The sequence below is a fragment of the Pelodiscus sinensis genome, chromosome 4 (assembly GCF_052426305.1).
Source record: "Pelodiscus sinensis isolate ZL-2025 chromosome 4, ASM5242630v1, whole genome shotgun sequence".
Classification (NCBI taxonomy): Eukaryota; Metazoa; Chordata; order Testudines; family Trionychidae; genus Pelodiscus; species Pelodiscus sinensis.
The window spans coordinates 87,978,766-87,997,299 of record NC_143055.1 but is presented as its reverse complement, the minus strand read 5'-3'; the positions used below and the strand labels follow the sequence as shown (position 1 = coordinate 87,997,299).

The following is an 18,534-nucleotide window of genomic DNA, read 5'->3' as shown; positions in this document are numbered from 1 at the left end:
GATTTTATTTTCCTAACTTGAGGGACCTTTTGAGCTAGCTTCTTTTTAAAAAATCACCCTATCTAAAATTAATTATCACCATGCCACTTTTTGGTGAAATTCCTCCCATGAGGATAGTAAACTCAATTATATTTGGTCACTATTACTTAGTGGCTCAACTATAGTTATTTCCGGAACTATCTCTTGTGCATTCCTTAAAACTACATTGAGAATAGTCTCTTCTCTTTTCTTGTTCAATGAATAAATTATTAACTGTGAATTATCTGCTCAGCTATACAGAGAATTAGGTTCACTTTATTTCTTTGATCTATTATTTGCAATACATTTTAAAATCTAAAATAGTACTAATAGAGGCATTAGCTATAGGAAAACAGAAGATAGAATTATTAATTTAGATTTCTTTGAAGTTTATTCTTGGAAGTTCAGTAAAATTCATAGTCCAGATTTAATTTTGCTGAATCCAGTTTATGACATACATCTCACTAATATTACTGGGCTTCCTTCCAATGTTGCCTCAATTATTTTATATTCTCATGTCATAGTTTGTGAGGAAAATAAAGTATAAACTATGTGACAATTTGCTTTCAGGATGGCAAAATAAATCGTTTATATTTAACTACACACAAGTTTAGAAACTAAACAAGAAAAGGCATTTACTTAATTATAATCAACCTCCAAATTATGGAACAATTAAACAGAAGCATCAATTTGGCATTGTTATGAATAATGCTCACTATAAGAAATTTATGTAAACTGAACAAAAACAGAAACATGTTCATAATGAGGCTGAAAAGTGCTATAAAATACAAATATTTTAGTTGAAGTTATGATGATGAATTAATAATTCATGACTAGAATGTGCCCTAATACTAAATGACACTTTTAGAAGACTTGATGGTTATGAAGAGCATAAGAGTTCAGCACAAGGTCAACAGTTCAAATCTGACCTTTGTCAGAGGAATATAGAAGACATTGCTAGCTCTTGGCAGGTTTTTGACCTATGTGAAATCAGTTGCTTGCCTCAAGCCAGTTCCTTATAAGTGAATGTGGACATCATGAAATTAATAATTTCCCAAGCTTTGCCTTAGTTTTTTTAAACACAAAATCCAAGGACTGAATGGGAAAGAAGACTGAAAAAATCCTCACACTTTGAAAGGTATTCTGACACTAATAGGACAGAGCTGAGGAAGATTAAAGAAGATTGCTGTCCATGCTGAACCTTTCTGGAGAAAGACTTCAGTTTCCAGGGGTCTCAGTGCAGCACCTTTCACAACCACTGAATTCAACTGAAATTTGAAAATAAAATAAAAAGCCACCTCTAGAGAAACATTCCTCAGCTCACCTATTGTCCTAAGGGACTGCTATTGCTCTAAGAAGGGCCATTGATAAAATGCAGCCTTCCTTGGCTCCCATAATGCAGACTAAATGAGCATGAGAAACTCTTCAAGTCAAGGGAGATCTTGTAATGCCTTAACAAAATACAATTGGCTAGTAAATATAGCAGTAAACATCTTAAACAAAGTATGGTTTTAGTGTACACTCTTTGGCTCAGAATCCAAAACACATAATTATCTTTTCTATATCTATACACTGTCTTCTCTGTTGCCCAACTGCAATGAGGACTATAAAAGAGGTAAGGATTTAGAATAAGACAGAATTCAGGTAAGAATTCAGAATAAGTCAGACAGCATTGAGTAGAATACACGTTTCTATCTTACAGGATGACTAAAAGTAAAAGATAATCAGAATAATGTGTAAAAATATGAAGACTCCTCTGCTGCCCTGCAAATCCTGCCTCATGTAGGTATTATTCCAGCACTACTTAATGAAGTGATAAAGCTCAGTTTCAGTAAGAAATTGAGGCACCTGGAGCAGTTAAAATGTAAAGAAAAACTAAGCTTGCCATCACCTTGTACTTCAAAACTGTTTACTGTGATAAAGCATGTTTTTCAGAAAGTGATGCAAGCCACCTTTGAAAAAAAATTCTCTTCAGAAAAACAGAAGTTGTTTTTGCTGCTAGCAACAGGGACATAATATCATGGGACAAAGTCTTGTCCTTTTTTATGTACATTCAACATTGCTATTTTAGTGGTATCTGAATCCAAGAGGAGTAATTTTTTCTCATTGCTTCCAATACTCTGAGTGTTCTATTCTTAGTAAGGATAATAGAGAGCTAAGATTTATTCCCTCAAAGGGAACATTTTCACGCAGCTTTCTGAATAGTACTTACTCAAATATGGTGGTTTGTAAGGCGCTCGTGTATTAGTCAGCAGTCCATCCAACTCCTTCCTCTCCAGAGTGTTGTGGAGGGCCTTCTCCTTGCCGAAGGTGGAAAAGGACCTCTCTGCCCCAGGCTGGGCTTCTGGTGTTTCAAACACTTCAGTGTCTGGAACAGAGTCCATACCGGGCACATGCAGATTGCTGCGATAATCTGCAGCCTGGCGTCCATCGGACGGGACAAAAGAGGGCATCCAGCACCGATCCGAGTGGCCCAGCGCTTTACATTCCTCTGTGCAATTGGAGAAGAGATCCATGCCTGCAAGCAGGAAAGAGAAAGAAACTGTAGATATAAGCTTCAGCATCCTGACAAGCTGCTGACAGATGAGAAAGAACATGGTGGGTAAAGAGAGATAGGAGGAGAAAATCTTTCTAGAACTCTTTCCACTGCCTTCATTTCACCAACAAAAGATCTGATCATTTTGGTCTTCACCAGTCAATGCCACCAGTTACAAAGAGAGGAAGTGCCAGAATGTCACCATGTGCAAAACAATCACGAGAAGAAGTGTGATGATGATTCACTTCTCAGAATCTCTTGTGGACCTTACTGCCTAGAACCTATAGAGGTATAAGACTAATTCAAATTACAGGTGATATACTTAGTAAGGTACAAATGTGAAAAAATGGTGAACATGGATCTTACAAAAAGAATGGAATTTCATTAATAAGGAATCTCAGAATTCACTTTTAAAAACTAAATACTATTGATTCCTATAAAGCAATTCTTTGCGTATGTATGAATGTGATTAGACTGACTAAATTACTAAAAGCAGTTCTGACAAAATTGGCGACTGTTACATATCAATCCTTTGTGCGAGAAAAATGATTTACTAAGTCCATCCTTTTCATTAATTCTTCAGAGTTAGTAATCGTTGCCACAACAGTAGTCCTTACCATAACCAAGTCACTCTAGTGACTGGGAAGAGTCCAATAGTAAATTACTGTAATTAGTGGCATGGAGGTAACTGTAGTCCGATGTGATATGGCTGCAGATACTATTGACAAATGTGCTAATGCTCAGCATCTCAGCAAACCCTTTTCTCCACCAACTGAAAACTGTTTACAAATCCTTCAAAGCTATTAAGATTTCAGTGACAAGCAATACTTCCATACTACCTTCTGACTGGCATATTTCCTGTCTCTGATTCCTTAAATTGTCGGCTTAAATTTCTTCAGGAAGGAGTAGTGTCTGAAATCTTTCGAGTAAAATTGAATAAATATTATTGTCTCAGATTGATAATCAACAGCATATAGAAAGAGCACAATCCGAGGCATTTATCCTTTATTTGTAGAGTACACTGAATGTTTTTGAATAAATATATATGTGTCAAAAATGAACAAGATCAGTTATAAATATTGCATTTACAACAAGTGAATTAGAATTACAAAAAAGTGTCATAACTTACTGAAAAAGAACTAAGAAAAAAATCTGAACACCTACAATAAGATTCATGTAATGTAGCTTATTCAACAGTCTACACCATAAAGAACTTGATTAGCTTGATCTTTTGGGTAAGGATTAGTATTTAAAATTCTGCCACAGTTCTGCATTTCAATTTGATTTATATTAGTAATAGTTATGTATTATCTCTCACTATGGAAAACAATTTTTCAGCAAATAAGAATCCCCTTTGAGTTACCAAGAAATGCTTGAGAATGGAGGGCAATCATTTAGATAAATGATAAAAAAGAGCAGCAGCAGAAGAAGCAAGTTTTTATTACAGATTAATTTCTCTTTATAATGACTTTTTTATTTTACATTAAGCCATGTATGATACTAAGTCCAGCTACGATTATAACTTCCCATTGATAATTGGTAAGCAGAAGTCTGGAAATAAATTACTGATCAGTGAGCTGTTGAAGAATGCAAACGTGAACTGCAGTTGGAATTAAGGAAATAGACAGGGAAAAGCATGCAAGACATACAAATTGTTCATGAGGTAATTGGTTAGTTTAGTTCTTGATATCATAATGGTAGCGTCTACTATAAAAACAGATAAATAAAACAGAGAAAGAAAGATTTGCCTATGTACTTTCTACAAAGAGGTGGCCATACACCATCACTACTAAAACTAGCATTAGAAAAATTCCAAGATTTTTTTTCTATGCAGAGTAAGGTATACTTCATATTTTAAGAACTTTTGCAACTCAGAAGGTAGAGGAACAATTAATTCAAATTGATATAGTCAGTTTTCAGGATTTCCTAATATAAGTCAAAAGTAATTAATATCCATATATTTTGCAAGAAAATGTTCACAAATATTACCTCAGTCAATAAATTCATTCAATTCATTAATCCTGAAACAGAACAGTGATGGGAAGGGAAACAAAAAGCTGGACTGAACTGTTATTGTTTGTTTATTTGTTTTGCCAATGGGAAGAGACAACTTTAGATATTTATTCAAGGGCAGATCTTTATTTTCTTCTCCCTGGATTTATTTTTCTCCAGGAAAATTACCTGTTATATTACCATTTTGGTTTTATATCAGTTCATAAACAGGAAAAGTCTGTCTATCTACTAATTACTTGTTTAGTTTTCTTTGATTTTGCTTGCCAACATTGAACAAATTTATGTAACAATTTATTATAGAACTGGAAAATGATGTTATATCCCTACAAATCAACATTTTAAGAAATGAAAACAGGGGAATCTGAAATGTATATTGTATGCACCAAGTCTGTTTTTCTTCAAGAAAAGACAAAGTACCAAAAGATGATTTAAGAATAAAAATCTACCTACTTATGTCCACTACTGGAAGGGAGAGCCAATATTCAAGTGTGTATATAAGAGTATGGCTGGAAGAGGAAGTGTCCAGGGAGGACTGCTCCTACTTCTCATTTATTACATTCCCACAGATTTTAATGGGTACAGAATCATACCCTTAGATATCAATATATTTACAGAACAATACATTCAAGTTAGCACTCCAGTTTTTATATCTCCTGGGTACCTACATTCCATTTTATTAACTATGATATAGTAGCAAACTATTCATCCTTTTTTAATTATGGTATAATAGGATAAGATTTTCCAAAAAAGTTTCTAACAGAAAGTATTCGATGTGCAAACTAAGAGAGAAATGAAAATGATTGTCAATTTTTCTGTTTTGCAGAAAGAAAGCGGTATCACAGAGAGAAAAATAAATATAATCTGGCATAGGACTCCTTTATAAAGCAAAGACAATATGTTTGATTTATAACAAAAATAAATGTTCAGGCAATATAACACTTCCATTGTATCGCCTTCATATATCTTGCCTGATATACAGTCTTCCTGGACTAAACTATTCATCATAATTGCAAAACCACAGTGAAGAAATATTTCATACTATAATTGAATTGAAAAATATAAAGTCTTATATCCCAGATAAACTGATATTTTAAAGGTGAGAATAAATTCAATGTCTGTATCAAAAGAATATAAATATCTGGCACAAAGTTCTCAAATAACATTATGTGATAAACACTGCAATATAATGCAGGAAGAAAGACCAAGAGATCATTCCTTACCCTGTAATACAGTTATTGGATAGGTCACTGGACAGTGAACAATTTCACATGCCACATAGCCTGACATATTTAGGATAGCCAAAGGAGATAGGGATGGAGGGTAGCTTTTTAACACTAACTCTCCTCCCTGAATTTGGTTAGTTTGGATCAGATTCTTAATGCAATTGATTCTCTAAAGTATTCCTTTTATCTCAACGTGAAAAAGACAAAACTAAATGTTTCCATGAATATGTATACTAGTTGGGATGAAAAGCTCTCTTTAGATCAAAGAGATATTTTGGCAATTTTTGAAATTCATTTTTTAAATATTGTAAAGGAATTAAAGAAAAATTATCCACATGCCAAATCTCCAGAATTATGACAAGCTATATTCAAACATGTTATTGGTGTTTATTAGTATTTGCTATTTGATTACACCATTAAGTGTTAACAAAGCAACTCCCTTTTTTCAAGATGTGTTATTTTCTATAGCATCATTTTTATTATTAATGCAAGCATGTTAGCAATTTCTTCTGTTATGTATATTGCCTTCACAAGCCAGTTGATGTATTGCCCTGCATAAAACTGTCTCCTTCCTCACAACAGCATGAGTAAAGACATAAACATCCCCAACATTCAGTTCGTCTAAATATTAACTTCTAATCATAATCTGAATGACTGAGATGCAAACATCATTAAGGATTCAACCTTCTCCCATCATCCAAAAGAAAAAAGAAACCCACACAGCTAGTCAAAGCACTTTACTACACCACTTTATGTTCACCCTCGTTTTTTTCCCAAATGATCTTCAGAATAGGATTTAATTGCTATATTATATATTACCCCTTCACCACAGTAATTTTTTCTCATGGTTTCTCAATCTGTTTCCCCCATACCAGTTACAATATTGTGCTCTTCCTGCATCCCACAGAATAAACACATTGGTTCTGCTAACTGGTGTTCAAGCTGGTGCACAAATCATTTGACAAGAGGGCATGGAATGGCACAACACACACCTTAAATCCCTGGAAACTCACCAGATGTAATTGTAATGTCCAGATTCCTACAGATACAGGCCTGGTCTGAGATATAGTTAGGTCGATGGAAGGCATCTTACATTGATCTAACTCTGTAAACATCTATACTAAAATGTAACTCCTCCAATGTAACTTGCCCACTACATTGACTTAAGCACGATGTCTCTTGTGGAGGTGGAATTATTAAATCAATAGAGTTAGATCAACACAGTATTAGTGTACTTGCTAATGGAAAAATGTGGGAGTATTATTATATCTACTAAATTTTCTTATATATCTCTACCTGAAAATATACCTGCCTAATTATATTACAAAATTAATTCAAAAAATGTGTGATGTAAAATAATAATATACTGAATTTGGAGCAAAAATCTAGTTTTCAAAAGTCATTATCGTCAGATGTTTAGTTGGTGATCAGCTATATGAAATGAACTGGCAGCATTAGTCCAAGTCCTTGTGGCCAAGTGTCTTGTAAAATGTAAACACACACACACACACACACACACACATATGTGTTTTATATATTTTATATGTATAAAAGAGCAGCAATTGCCATTTATGTTGTTAATCTTAAAATAGAGGCCAAGAATGTAATTAGGTGTTAAGAATAAATTAATTTCATCCTTAGAAGAGATTTTTCTAGAATATGATTGATGCATATTTAAGGGTTGAAATGGAGAAGTTAGAACTGTCACTGCTTTAGCAGTATCTGTTCTACAGATAAATAAGAACTTTTCTCTCCAAGACTTGCAGTCAGAGAGAAAAGATGGTCCAATAGGTAGGGCACAGCCTGGGTCTCAAGAGAAATTGTTCCTTAATTTGCCACAAACTACCTGTAAGGTCTTGGGAAAGTAATTTCTAGTAAGATTTTTCTAAAATATCTAGGCACTTAACTCTCAGATTGCATCTATATAGCAGGGCTTAGCTCGAAATAAGCTACACAAATTAAGGTACGTCAATCGCATAGCTTATTTCAAAATAGCTTATTTCGAAATTGAAAGCGTCTACACAGCACGTATTTCAAAATAGAGCACTCTTCCTCTGACTTCCCTTACTCCTCATACAATGAGGGTTACAGGAGTCAGAGGAAGAAGTCCTCTGGGTTGACAGTATTTTGACACTACTATATTTTGAAATAACTACTTGATATGTAGATATGGACTAAGTTATTTCAAAATAACACTTGTTATTTCAAAATTAAAGATGCGGCTACACTGCCCTGTTATTTCTAGATAACTAGAATTATTTCAAAATAACAATGTGAGCGTCTACACAGCCATTTTGTTACTTCAGAATAATTGCAAATTAACCGACGGCTTAGTTCGAAATCTGTAAACCTCATTCTACGAGGAATAATTCCTATTCTGAAATAGCTGCTTTGAAATAAGATGTGTGTAGTTGCTCCACTGCTGCTATTTCAAAATAGCCTCTCACCAGGGCTATTCTAAGTTATTCCTCCCCAGGGCCTCCTGGGGCTTTAAATCGAGATAGCATATCTACATTAGGAAAGCCTGCCTCAGACTAATTTTGAGGCATCTCTGCAGTATAGATGTGCTATTTCAAAATAAGCTATTTTGTAATAACTGTTCCAGAACAGCTTATTTCAAAATAGCCATGCAGTGTGGATGTACCAATACTGCTATGTAGATGTACCCCCAGTGATTTCAATGGGAGTCAGATGCCTAAGTGCTCTTGAAAACTCCTCTACTGGTCATCCTGTGCCTCAATTCCCTATCTGTGAAGTACGACTAACAGTATTTCTGTACCTCACAGGGGTCTTGAGAAGATAAATGTATCCAAGATGCTATAGTACTTGGAGTGGGGGGGCATATATAAGACAGAATCAAGTACCTTTCACATGCACCCAATTTAATCAATAGTAAGAAATCATGATTTATAAAAGATTGTTTCAGTCACTGGAGCTGCAGTTTACACTAACAGTGGCCCATAATATTTCAGCAAATATTCTCCAAGCAAATGTGCACAATGGATGAATCATACAGTGAAAGACTCACATTCTGCATAACCACAGTCATTTTGACCAGGCACTGGACTACTACAGGATAAACTGATGACAAAAGGAGCAGTTACACAGTGTGTAAAATGAAGTGCAAAATGCCTTTCCAGGCAAAGCCATCTGCAGTGTGAATATGACTAGGAGTGTATCACATTTTGCCGTAAAAACCATTTATCAAGTATTTCTGGACATGAATATGATGCTATTTTGTGACAGGTTCTAAGAGAGAAAGACTATCCTAAATGATGATGAGAAAGAAAAAATATATATAAAGAAAGGAGAAAAAGAAGAAAGAAAAAAGAACCAAATATATAACTAGAGGAGAAAAAAGGACAAATGAAGAGGAAGTATAGTAGGTAATAGCTCAGAAGCAGAAAGACAGGAAAGAAAAAGCGTAAGAGTTGGGCTTCACTTTAATACCCATATAATTTTTCACTGCTTATCATTATGTTTTTGTTTTTGCTACTCTTACTATGAACCAATGTATTTTTCTCTGCTAATCTGAAAGGAATTGAATATCGAAGAACTGCATTTAAAATTAATTGAGAAGCAATGCCCTCAGACATCATAGTCCCTCAAGTCATTGAAATTCAAACAAGATGTACTTCCTATCCTTTCATATAATTCATTAAGAAATACCGAAAGTGTATGAATAAAAGTTTAATACTGAACTTCTTCTCTGTATCATCGCTGGTGCGGATGTCTGTGTAATGACAAGATTCATCCCACGGTTTATATAACATGTTACTACAAGCATCCCATAGACCCAAAATACCCTGTAGATGTTTCCAGTATATCTTGTAAATACATATTTACATTGTGCTTTGTAAAAATCCTTATATAAAATAATTACCTTAAATGCACTATAGCAGTTTATTAAAATTGGATATTTAATTTTTGTCTTTTCAGTTAGTATTACAAACTCTGATTAGACAGAAAGCTTATTTTCTAATTTCATTTGTTCATAGCAAATCCCTATTTTAATTACATGAGATCATAAATCATTATTTTAAATAAATTAAATGTCTTTAAAAGAGCAAAATAGATGTATTTCTTCACTTGCAAAACAAAAACAACAAAAAGAATTGGCTGAATCTGAAAACTGGTGCCAAGTTTGAGAAGGGTTCCAATGTTCATGTCTGAATTATATTACTTCTAAAAAGAGGAGGGGATGGGGAAAGTAAAAACATAACTACAGGAACAGCACTGGATGCTTCTAAAATAAAATAGGTTTTAGACTGATGTGCAACTATATGATTATATTCCCACCATCAGTCTTTCAAATGCAGCTCCTTATGCAGCTGATTATTCTTTTCTCTCCTGTTTAGTTATTATGGTTCATTATGTTGAGGGACTAAACTGATTGAAATGTTCATTGAGATGAGTGCTGCAGTAAAACATGTTTTAAAAAAACCCTGAAACACAGCTAAGTTTAAAAAAAAAAAACCACAGAGGGAGGAATGAGAGCTTTTTATAAATCTAGCACTGACTGCTGCTGCATCAGAAACTGTGTGAAAGAACGGGTGGGGGTGAACTGCTTTTTAAGACAACAATAAATCATACGCCATATGTAGGCCAAAAATGAAAGGGGGCTCTGTGTTCAGATGTAAACTTCTGGCAAGAACTGGTTTGTTGTCAGGTTCCCAGACACAAAATAGACACTCTGTTCAACTAGCGGGAAGCCCAGCAAGGAGCAGGGAGCTCCGGAGACTCTTGGCTCTTCTCAAGTCTCATTAGGTCTGCATATTAATGACTTGCAGCAATATAAAGAGGCCCTTGAGTGGCCTTTTTTCCCCTGGTGCCTGGGTTTCCCATGGCAAAGGAGACAGTGGCAGGAGCATGAGAAGACACAGCATGTTAGCAGAGCAAGAGACTGTAGCAGCACCAACTCCTGGGCAAGATGGGGAAATGACCCGCCTTTCCCTCTGATGCTTCAAGGAATGCTAGTCTGATGCCAGTGAGAAGGGAATAAGATTAAGCAAGTAAGGGAATGGGGCATCACCTTCCATAAAACACTTGCAGCAAATGCCTGGGCCTTTTATGGGCTGCAGAAGGAAAAAAAAAGTTACCTCTAATCAAAGGTTCCCACCCCACTAGTTTTTGTATTCACCAGAATTATTAGCTGAAGTGTGCTCTGTAGAGGTGTGTGCACGCGCATGCAGGGCCAGCCCACAACATTTTGGCACCTGAGGCGGGGAGCTCGATGCCCCCATGGCCCCTCGCGTGGGCCAAAACTTTGAAAGGTCTCAATTCTGCCTTCTGCCTGTTCTACTCCTCTCATGGTACTGCTCTGCTACCCACATATGCACCAGCAGCAGACACAATTTTCTACACTCTGGATCCTAGTGGTGCCCCCTGCAGCCTGGCACCTGAGGCAGCCCCCTCAGTTCGCCTCATGGTAGGGCCAGCCCTGCGCACATATGCATGCACGTGCGTTACAGCCAAATACACATTGAATCTTTCAAAAATAATTTACACTAATATGGAAGCAGAGAGAAAAAGATACAGGCAGAAATAATTCCACTGTTTAAACACATCCATCTGTTTTAAATCATAGTATTTGTATCCATGTTCTTTTTCATTAGGACTGAAGGGATGGCCACTGTATAATTTATACTCATTAACAAGGACATCACTCTATTGTATAGTCCCTTTACTTGAATTTCAAAACAAGCTCCAGAAAGTGTGGAAGTGTAAGACATTACATATTCAAAGCACTCTGTGTGTCTCCACTAGTCTCCAGCAAAAATCCTCTCAATCTGTCTATCATTCAGAGTACAGTCTTTCCCTAGGGAACTCCCAGTATGCTTCACACTACCATGCCTGCTAAAGTCACAGCTAAACAAAGTCGCCTAATGCTCTGAAATTCCTCAAATTGACTGTTGAAAAAATTTGAGGTCTGCTACAAAAATATACCAACAACTTTGCTTTAATGTGCCAGAAGAGCCAAGGATACAGACCAACATACAGAAAACAGCTATACTTCTCAAAAGCCAGTCAGGTTTGGGAAATAATCTCTTTGCTGTCTCAGTATACCATCAAGTTGACCGTAAATTCATTCATCCATGCATTATATACATATGCTATAACTATAAACACTTATGTTATATTATTTATAACCACATAATTGCCCTATCTGGCTCCCTTAGTAAAAGATCAAATATTTAGATTCCCTTATCAGACTTACCAGAGGATTGACCTCGATTAGTGGCATCATGATCACTGTCTCCTTGTTCGCTGTCTCCATGACCACTGTCCTTAGAGCTTACTATGTCTGCTTCCTGGAATGCAGAACTAGAAACATCAAAAATCTTATTAGAATAAACATGAAAAGGGACTAATAAAACATTCTTCTGCCATCACATGGCCACACATGGTGCTGCATGCATCCAGGCTTCCTCTTTGCAACCCTGTTTCTACAGAACCACTCTGTCCATCATACACAAAACCTGTATTTTCAGACATTATTAATCCAAATGAAATAGACATTAGCCATCATTACACTATCTGTGTTATATGCAGTTGTCATAAATAATCTGGTAGCATTTGCTTACACTGGAAGGCTAAATTTATATTCAGATGAATCAATATTATTTGTCAGAACCTACAGGCCGACTCGTAAGTATTTAAAGCACATTTTAGTTGAGTACAGAATTAGAATTTGCTCTCAGACAGCTTAAAAAGATTCACAAAAGCCATAAATCAGAGATGTTCACTTGTCACTGCTTATTTTACTTAATTGTATACCTAAATAAATGCATAATGTCAAATATATTTTGATTTCTTCAGATGAAAAATAATAGACAAGCAAACACATTTCTATATCCCCACTCATACGTGCCAAAATATATCTTAGATATTTTCCTACATTAGGAAAACAGGAATAAGGAGTTCATACCTGTTTACCCGTCGAGGTCTATCAACTAGATAACTGAGCTCTCCACGCTGATGTTTTGTCTAGAAAAAATTAATTGGAACTTAGTTGAACTCAATATATTTACCACCAAAAAAATCTGAAGGAACAGCCAGGAACTCTCCTCACAGAGGTACAGCTATAGGTAGGCCATGGTCTTACTCAGGCAAGTGGGACTACAGATCAATAAACAGAGATTTTTCTCAGTCATTTAAGGACAATTTCTAGCCCCCCTTAAACATACTGAATAGCATCTTACACCAAGTGTAAGATAACTATACTGAAGTCAATTGGCATACCCCTTGGTGTAAAAGCTCTACTAAAAGCTAACATTTAAATTCTTGATGAAATAATTAAAAACAATTTTAAACAATATATAACTCAAAAAATACCTTAACTGGCCCTGAAGTACTCAGCAAATCAGTATTTGAGGAACATGGCTGTTTCTTTCAGTGGTACATCATCATAGATATACTGGTGCCCACATTACTTAAAACACTACAGACAAAACGGTTAATAGATGATATGTTAAGCCTTGATATATGTTTTCATGGAAATTCTTTTTCATGATGCCTTATTTTTAAATTCTGATTCAGTATACAAAAGAACCTTTAAAACAGAGTCATAAAAAGTCAATTAAAACACTAATTTTCATATTAATTAAGTACAGCGTATGCCAAGTAGAGAGATGTTGACAAACTCCAGAGGGTTTTCCTTGAAGTATTGTACATGCAAAATTTTTACAAACTAACATATATGCTTTTATTGTTTGGTTTTTTTTTTTTTTTTGCATTACAAAAATTGAATGTAATTTCATTTCATTAAAATGCCAATTGCATTTTTGCTAGAAGCAGTGCCCAGAAAATGGAATATAGAGTCACTTAAAGCACACAATCCAAATAAGATTAGAAACTACTATATGATCATGTCATTTGAATACAGAAAAGATTGCACGTTTCATTCATATTCACATGGTGTGGGCGACTCTATGCAACAGTTTCTGAAATGCTGACCAGTGCACTACTGATGCTTCAAATGAAAAAGAAGCCACTCATTTACTCTAAGGCACTTCACAGCTGAAACTATTATTCAGTGGCAGGCTTTCTTGTTGACAGGTGATTAAAAACATGCATATATATTTGTGACCAAAGAAGCAAGAGGATAAGAAGCTATTTACAAGCAAGGGGCACAGAAAAGGACAGGGAGAGGAAAGGCTTCGAGAGACTAATTGAAAGCAAAGATGAGGTTGGGGAAAGACTGCAGTGCAGTTTGACAGTGACACTGACAAGAGGAGAGAGAATCAAAAGTGGTTGAGACCTGCAAGCCCTGGGGAGAGTGAGACTCGGGAGCATCAGAGTACATAAGAAAATCAAAGCAAACTCATTTTTCACTGTCAACACAGTAAAATAATAACAAACACGCAAAGCAGCCCAGGGAAGCATGCTCCTGCAATGAACTGTGCACAGCAGAGGGAAGCTTGCCAAATATGTAGGGGTTGGAGAGTGTTACAATTCCCTTTGACCCTTACCTCGTTAGACAATATGCTGCCATTGGAGATGATGTCAGGCTGCTGGTCCGTGTAACCCGTCACTATGGCCCCACAGGGGTTGTGCTCCGTGTCAGTGCTCCGGGAGGGGCTGCAGGGCTTGAGGAACATCAGGTCGGTCTTGGCTGACTCCGGAGTGAGGCAGACCTGGTAGCAGTAGTTCTGGTTGTGATGGTGGGATCCGAAGCTGCCCGATTCCTCCACCGGGACCTGGGCCGGGTTACTGGGGACGTTGGAGCTCTGCACCAGCATGATATCCGACTTGCTGAGCTTCTTCTTGCGGGCCCGGGCTTGGCGGCTGCAGCAGGGGCAGCAGCAGCAGCAGCCCAGGCAGCAGTCGCTGGCCAGGCAGGTGTAGATGTTGAGCTTCTTCTCCTTCTGGCAGCGCACGGCCAGCACGATCATGGCCAGCAGGAAAATGAAAGACACCGAGCCCAGGGCGATGATGAGGATGAGGGTCAAGTCCAGCGAGGTCTCGCCCCCGGAGCGGCTGGGGCGATGCTCCCCTCCCGCCCCTCCCCCGCCGCCTCCCCCCGCGCCCAGGCCGCCGCCGCCGCCGCCGCCTCCCCCGCCTCCCTGGCGCTCCACCGCGCTGTCCACCAGCACCACCTGGATGGCGGCGGTGGAGGAGAGCGGCGGCTGCCCGTGGTCCCGCACCTCGATCACCAGCTCGAAGGGCCGCTGGGGGTCGCGCTTGGCCGGCACCTTGCGCGCGGTGCGCAGCTCGCCGGTGCGCCAGTCCATGCGGAAGAGGCTGGCCTCGTTGCCCCGCGCGATGCTGTAGGTCAGGCGCGCGTTCTCCCCGTCGTCCGCGTCCACCGCCGCCACGCGGCTCACCAGGTAGCCGGGCTCGGCGCCGCGGGGCAGCACCTCCCGCGCCGGGGTGCCGTTGCGGCCCGGCAGGGGGCTGACGATGGCGGGCGCGTTGTCGTTCTGGTCCACCACCAGGATGCTGACGGTGGCGTTGCCGGCCAGCGGCTGCGGCTCCTCGCCGGCGTCGCGGGCCTCCACCTGGAAGCTGAACTCCTTGAGCTGCTCGTAGTCGAAGGAGCGCAGGGCGTAGAGGAAGCCGTTCTCGGCGTTGATGGAGACGTAGGTGAAGACCGACATGCCCTGGATCTGGCTCTCCAGGATGGAGTAGGCGAGCTGGGCGTTGGCGCCCTGGTCCCGGTCGGTGGCGCTGACGGCGTAGATGTAGGCGCCCGGCACGTTGTTCTCGCTCACATACACCTGGTAGAGGGGCTGGCTGAAGCGCGGCGCGTTGTCGTTCACGTCGCTCACCCGCACCTGGATGGACTTGCTGGTGCTCAGAGCCGGCTCGCCCAGGTCGCGGGCCACCACCGTGAGGGTGTAGGCGTCGCCGCCCGGCTGCTCGCGGTCCAGCGGCCCCTCGGTCACGATGGTGTAGTAGTTCTTGAAGGAGCTCTTGAGGCGGAAAGGCGCGTCGCCCTGCAGCAGCTCGCACTGCACCTGCCCGTTCTCCTCCGAGTCCCGGTCCGAGACGCTGAACAGGGCCACCACCGTGCCCGGCGCGGCCGCCTCGCTCACCGCCTCCTTCACGGTGGAGAAGCTGATCTCGGGCGGGTTGTCGTTGGCGTCCAGCACCCGCACCAGCACCTTGCAGTGGGCGGGCACGGCGTTGGGCCCCAGGTCCTTGGCTTGCACGTACACCTGGTACACGCTGCTCTCCTCGTAGTCCAGCTCGCCGCTCACCTCCAGCCGGCCCGTGCGCGGCGAGAGGCCGAAGAGCTCCCGCGCCCGGGCCGAGATGTGGCTGCTGAAGGAGTAGATCACCTCGCCGTTCTGGCCCTCGTCCGGGTCGCTGGCGTTGAGCTGCAGCACCAGGGTGCCCGGCGGCGAGTTCTCCGGCAGGGACACGGTGTAGACGGGCTGCTCGAAGGCGGGCACGTTGTCATTGGAGTCCAGCACCCTGATGGTGAGCAGGGCGGTGCCGGTGCGCTGCTGGGGCTGCCCCCCGTCCACCGCGGTCAGCACGTAGCGATGCACCGCCTGCTGCTCGCGGTCCAGGGGCTTGTCCAGCACCAGCTCGGCGAAGCGGTTGCCGTCGCCCTGGGTCTGCACGTCCAGCGAGAAGTAGCTGTTGGGGGTGATCTCGTAGGTGCGCAGCGAGTTGGTGCCCACGTCCGGGTCGAAGGCGCTCTCCAGTGGGAAGCGGGTGCCCGGCGTGGCGCTCTCGGAGATCTCCACGGTCAGGTCCGGCTCAGGGAAGGAGGGAGGATTGTCGTTGATGTCCAGCACCTCGATCTCCACCCGGAACAGCTCCAAGGGGTTCTCTAAGAAGACCTCCAGGTGCAGCTGGCAGGAGGGACTCTGCTTGCAGATCTGCTCCCGGTCGATCTTCTCGTTCACGTACAGCACCCCGGTCTCCAGGTTGAGCTCCAGGTAAGGACTCCGGGAGTTGGGCACCGTCTGGAAACGGCGAGCCGAAAGTTTTGTAATGTCCAAGCCCAGGTCCTCGGCGATATTCCCCACGAACGTGCCATGCTCCTGCTCCTCTTGCACCGTGTAGTGAAGCTGGGAAAGGGCTCCCTCCACCATCCAGAGCAAGGCAAGGAGGAATAGCACAATCATCTCCAAAAGGGGAAAGCGATCCCCCCCCAACACCACTTCCTCCTTCAGAAACCACCACCTCCTCCTCTCGAAATACTGAGGGCAGCGTGCGTGTGTGAAGGGAGGGGGGAGTCGGATTTAGAGCTAGGGCTTTTTTTATTATTATTATTCCTTCTGCTTCATAGTGAGATTTTTTTTCTTCCCCATTTCCCTCTCTTTATGATTATGTCATATGCTGAGCAAACGAAAAAGACAGGCGTCCCCTCCTCATCTGTGGTCTTCGGAATAAATGACCAACTAATAATGCCTAGAGCTGAATGGAGATAGAGATACACACTGTATACACAGTAGCCCGCTCTTATTTATTCCGGGAGTCTTGGCACTGCACCGCTGCAGCGGCAGTGAAGGCAACAGCAGCAAATCCCAAGGAGGAAATTTTTATATTTCAAGATTGTCCTCGGTTTGCCTTCCTGATGGGAACAGGAAGGATAGATGCTGCTGGATGAACCGCTGGACATGCCCCCTTTAGATGCAAAAAGGCAAAAAAAATGGAAAAAAAATTATAACCAGCAAAATGATCTGATATCAAAAAGGCTGAGAGCAGGTTTGCCGCCCAAAACTTTCATTTCCTGAATTTCTCTGGGATTTCTCCTTTATTTTAATAATAATGATTTCATATTTTCTTTCTTTTATTTGTAGTTTCTTCTTTTATTGCCATTGTTATGATGTTGATTATCATGTTGCTCTTTATTGACGTGCTGATCAGTCTTTTTTCTCTTGCTGTTTTTTCTTCTCACTCTCTCTCACCCTCATTCTCTCTGTGTCTCTCTCGCTGCAGTTCTTCTCCTGTCCCGGCTCCAGCTCCTGTGATCTCTACTGGCAGATTCTGAGCTCCGAGCGCTCTGCTTTTCTGTTTTTGCGCAGCGCCCTGCTCCTGCCAACCAATGAGCGTGTAGCAACACCCACAGGGGCGGCAGCCCATTGGATCCAACGCACGTCAAGCAGGGTGCATCACAGGGGAGTGAGGGGGGAGAACCCAGAGCTCTAGTTGGTCTGTGTACATGCCAGAGAGAAAGAGAGAGAGAGAATAACCCTGCAGCTCCCGAAGCGCTTACTGGGGAATCTCTGCCTCGGAAAGTTACTATTCCCCTGCTGCAGTTACTGAATAGGGAGATCACCTACCGTCATCAATGCGAAGCAAGACGATAATAATAACCAGTTTTCCCCACGGAGGAGGAATTTCCATCATCTACTAACTTTTTTTTTCCTATTTGGCCAGCTGTATATCTGATTCAATGGTAAAACAAACATTTAAAAAATAAACAAGGGAAACTAGGCTGCCTTAAATAATTACTTAGTTGACAACTCAGAGAATGTTAGTTTCCATCACACGCGTATACATTTTCCTAGTCTCATCTAATTAACACCATCATGCATTGGGGCCAAATCTTGGTCTGATTGGCACCTTTGTAGATTCACTGAAGTGAAAGAGATGGCACAAGATGTAAGTCAAAGTAAAATATAATGTGTATGATGGACTGGACTTAATAGCGACAGTGCTTGATCTCAAAGTACTTTGTGTGAGAGGAAAAGGGGGTTAGATGGGAAGGGTCAATAGAAGTCAATATTTTAACGATGAAAAATAGTATTTAATAAAATGTTCTTGAAAGAAAGGACTATTCTT

General features: G+C 40.7%; 1 protein-coding gene across 3 annotated transcripts in view; it reads right to left on the bottom strand.

Annotated features, from left to right (window-relative positions):
- The window catches only part of PCDH10 (protocadherin 10), a 48,696-nt gene extending 30,946 nt beyond the window's left edge, over positions 1–17,750 (bottom strand). For 2 of the 3 annotated variants that reach the window (XM_075929949.2, XM_075929948.2), the window contains exons 1-4: positions 14,262–17,750; positions 12,719–12,777; positions 12,008–12,114; positions 2,231–2,536 (exon numbers count right to left, since the gene is read on the bottom strand). In XM_075929949.2, coding sequence (XP_075786064.2) covers positions 2,231–2,536; positions 12,008–12,114; positions 12,719–12,777; positions 14,262–16,871 — 3,082 coding nt within the window. In that variant the 5' untranslated portion in view covers positions 16,872–17,750. The remainder of the gene's footprint in view (positions 1–2,230; positions 2,537–12,007; positions 12,115–12,718; positions 12,778–14,261) is intronic. The other variant, XM_075929950.2, reaches the window with a different exon arrangement.
- Positions 17,751–18,534: the final 784 nt, after the last annotated feature.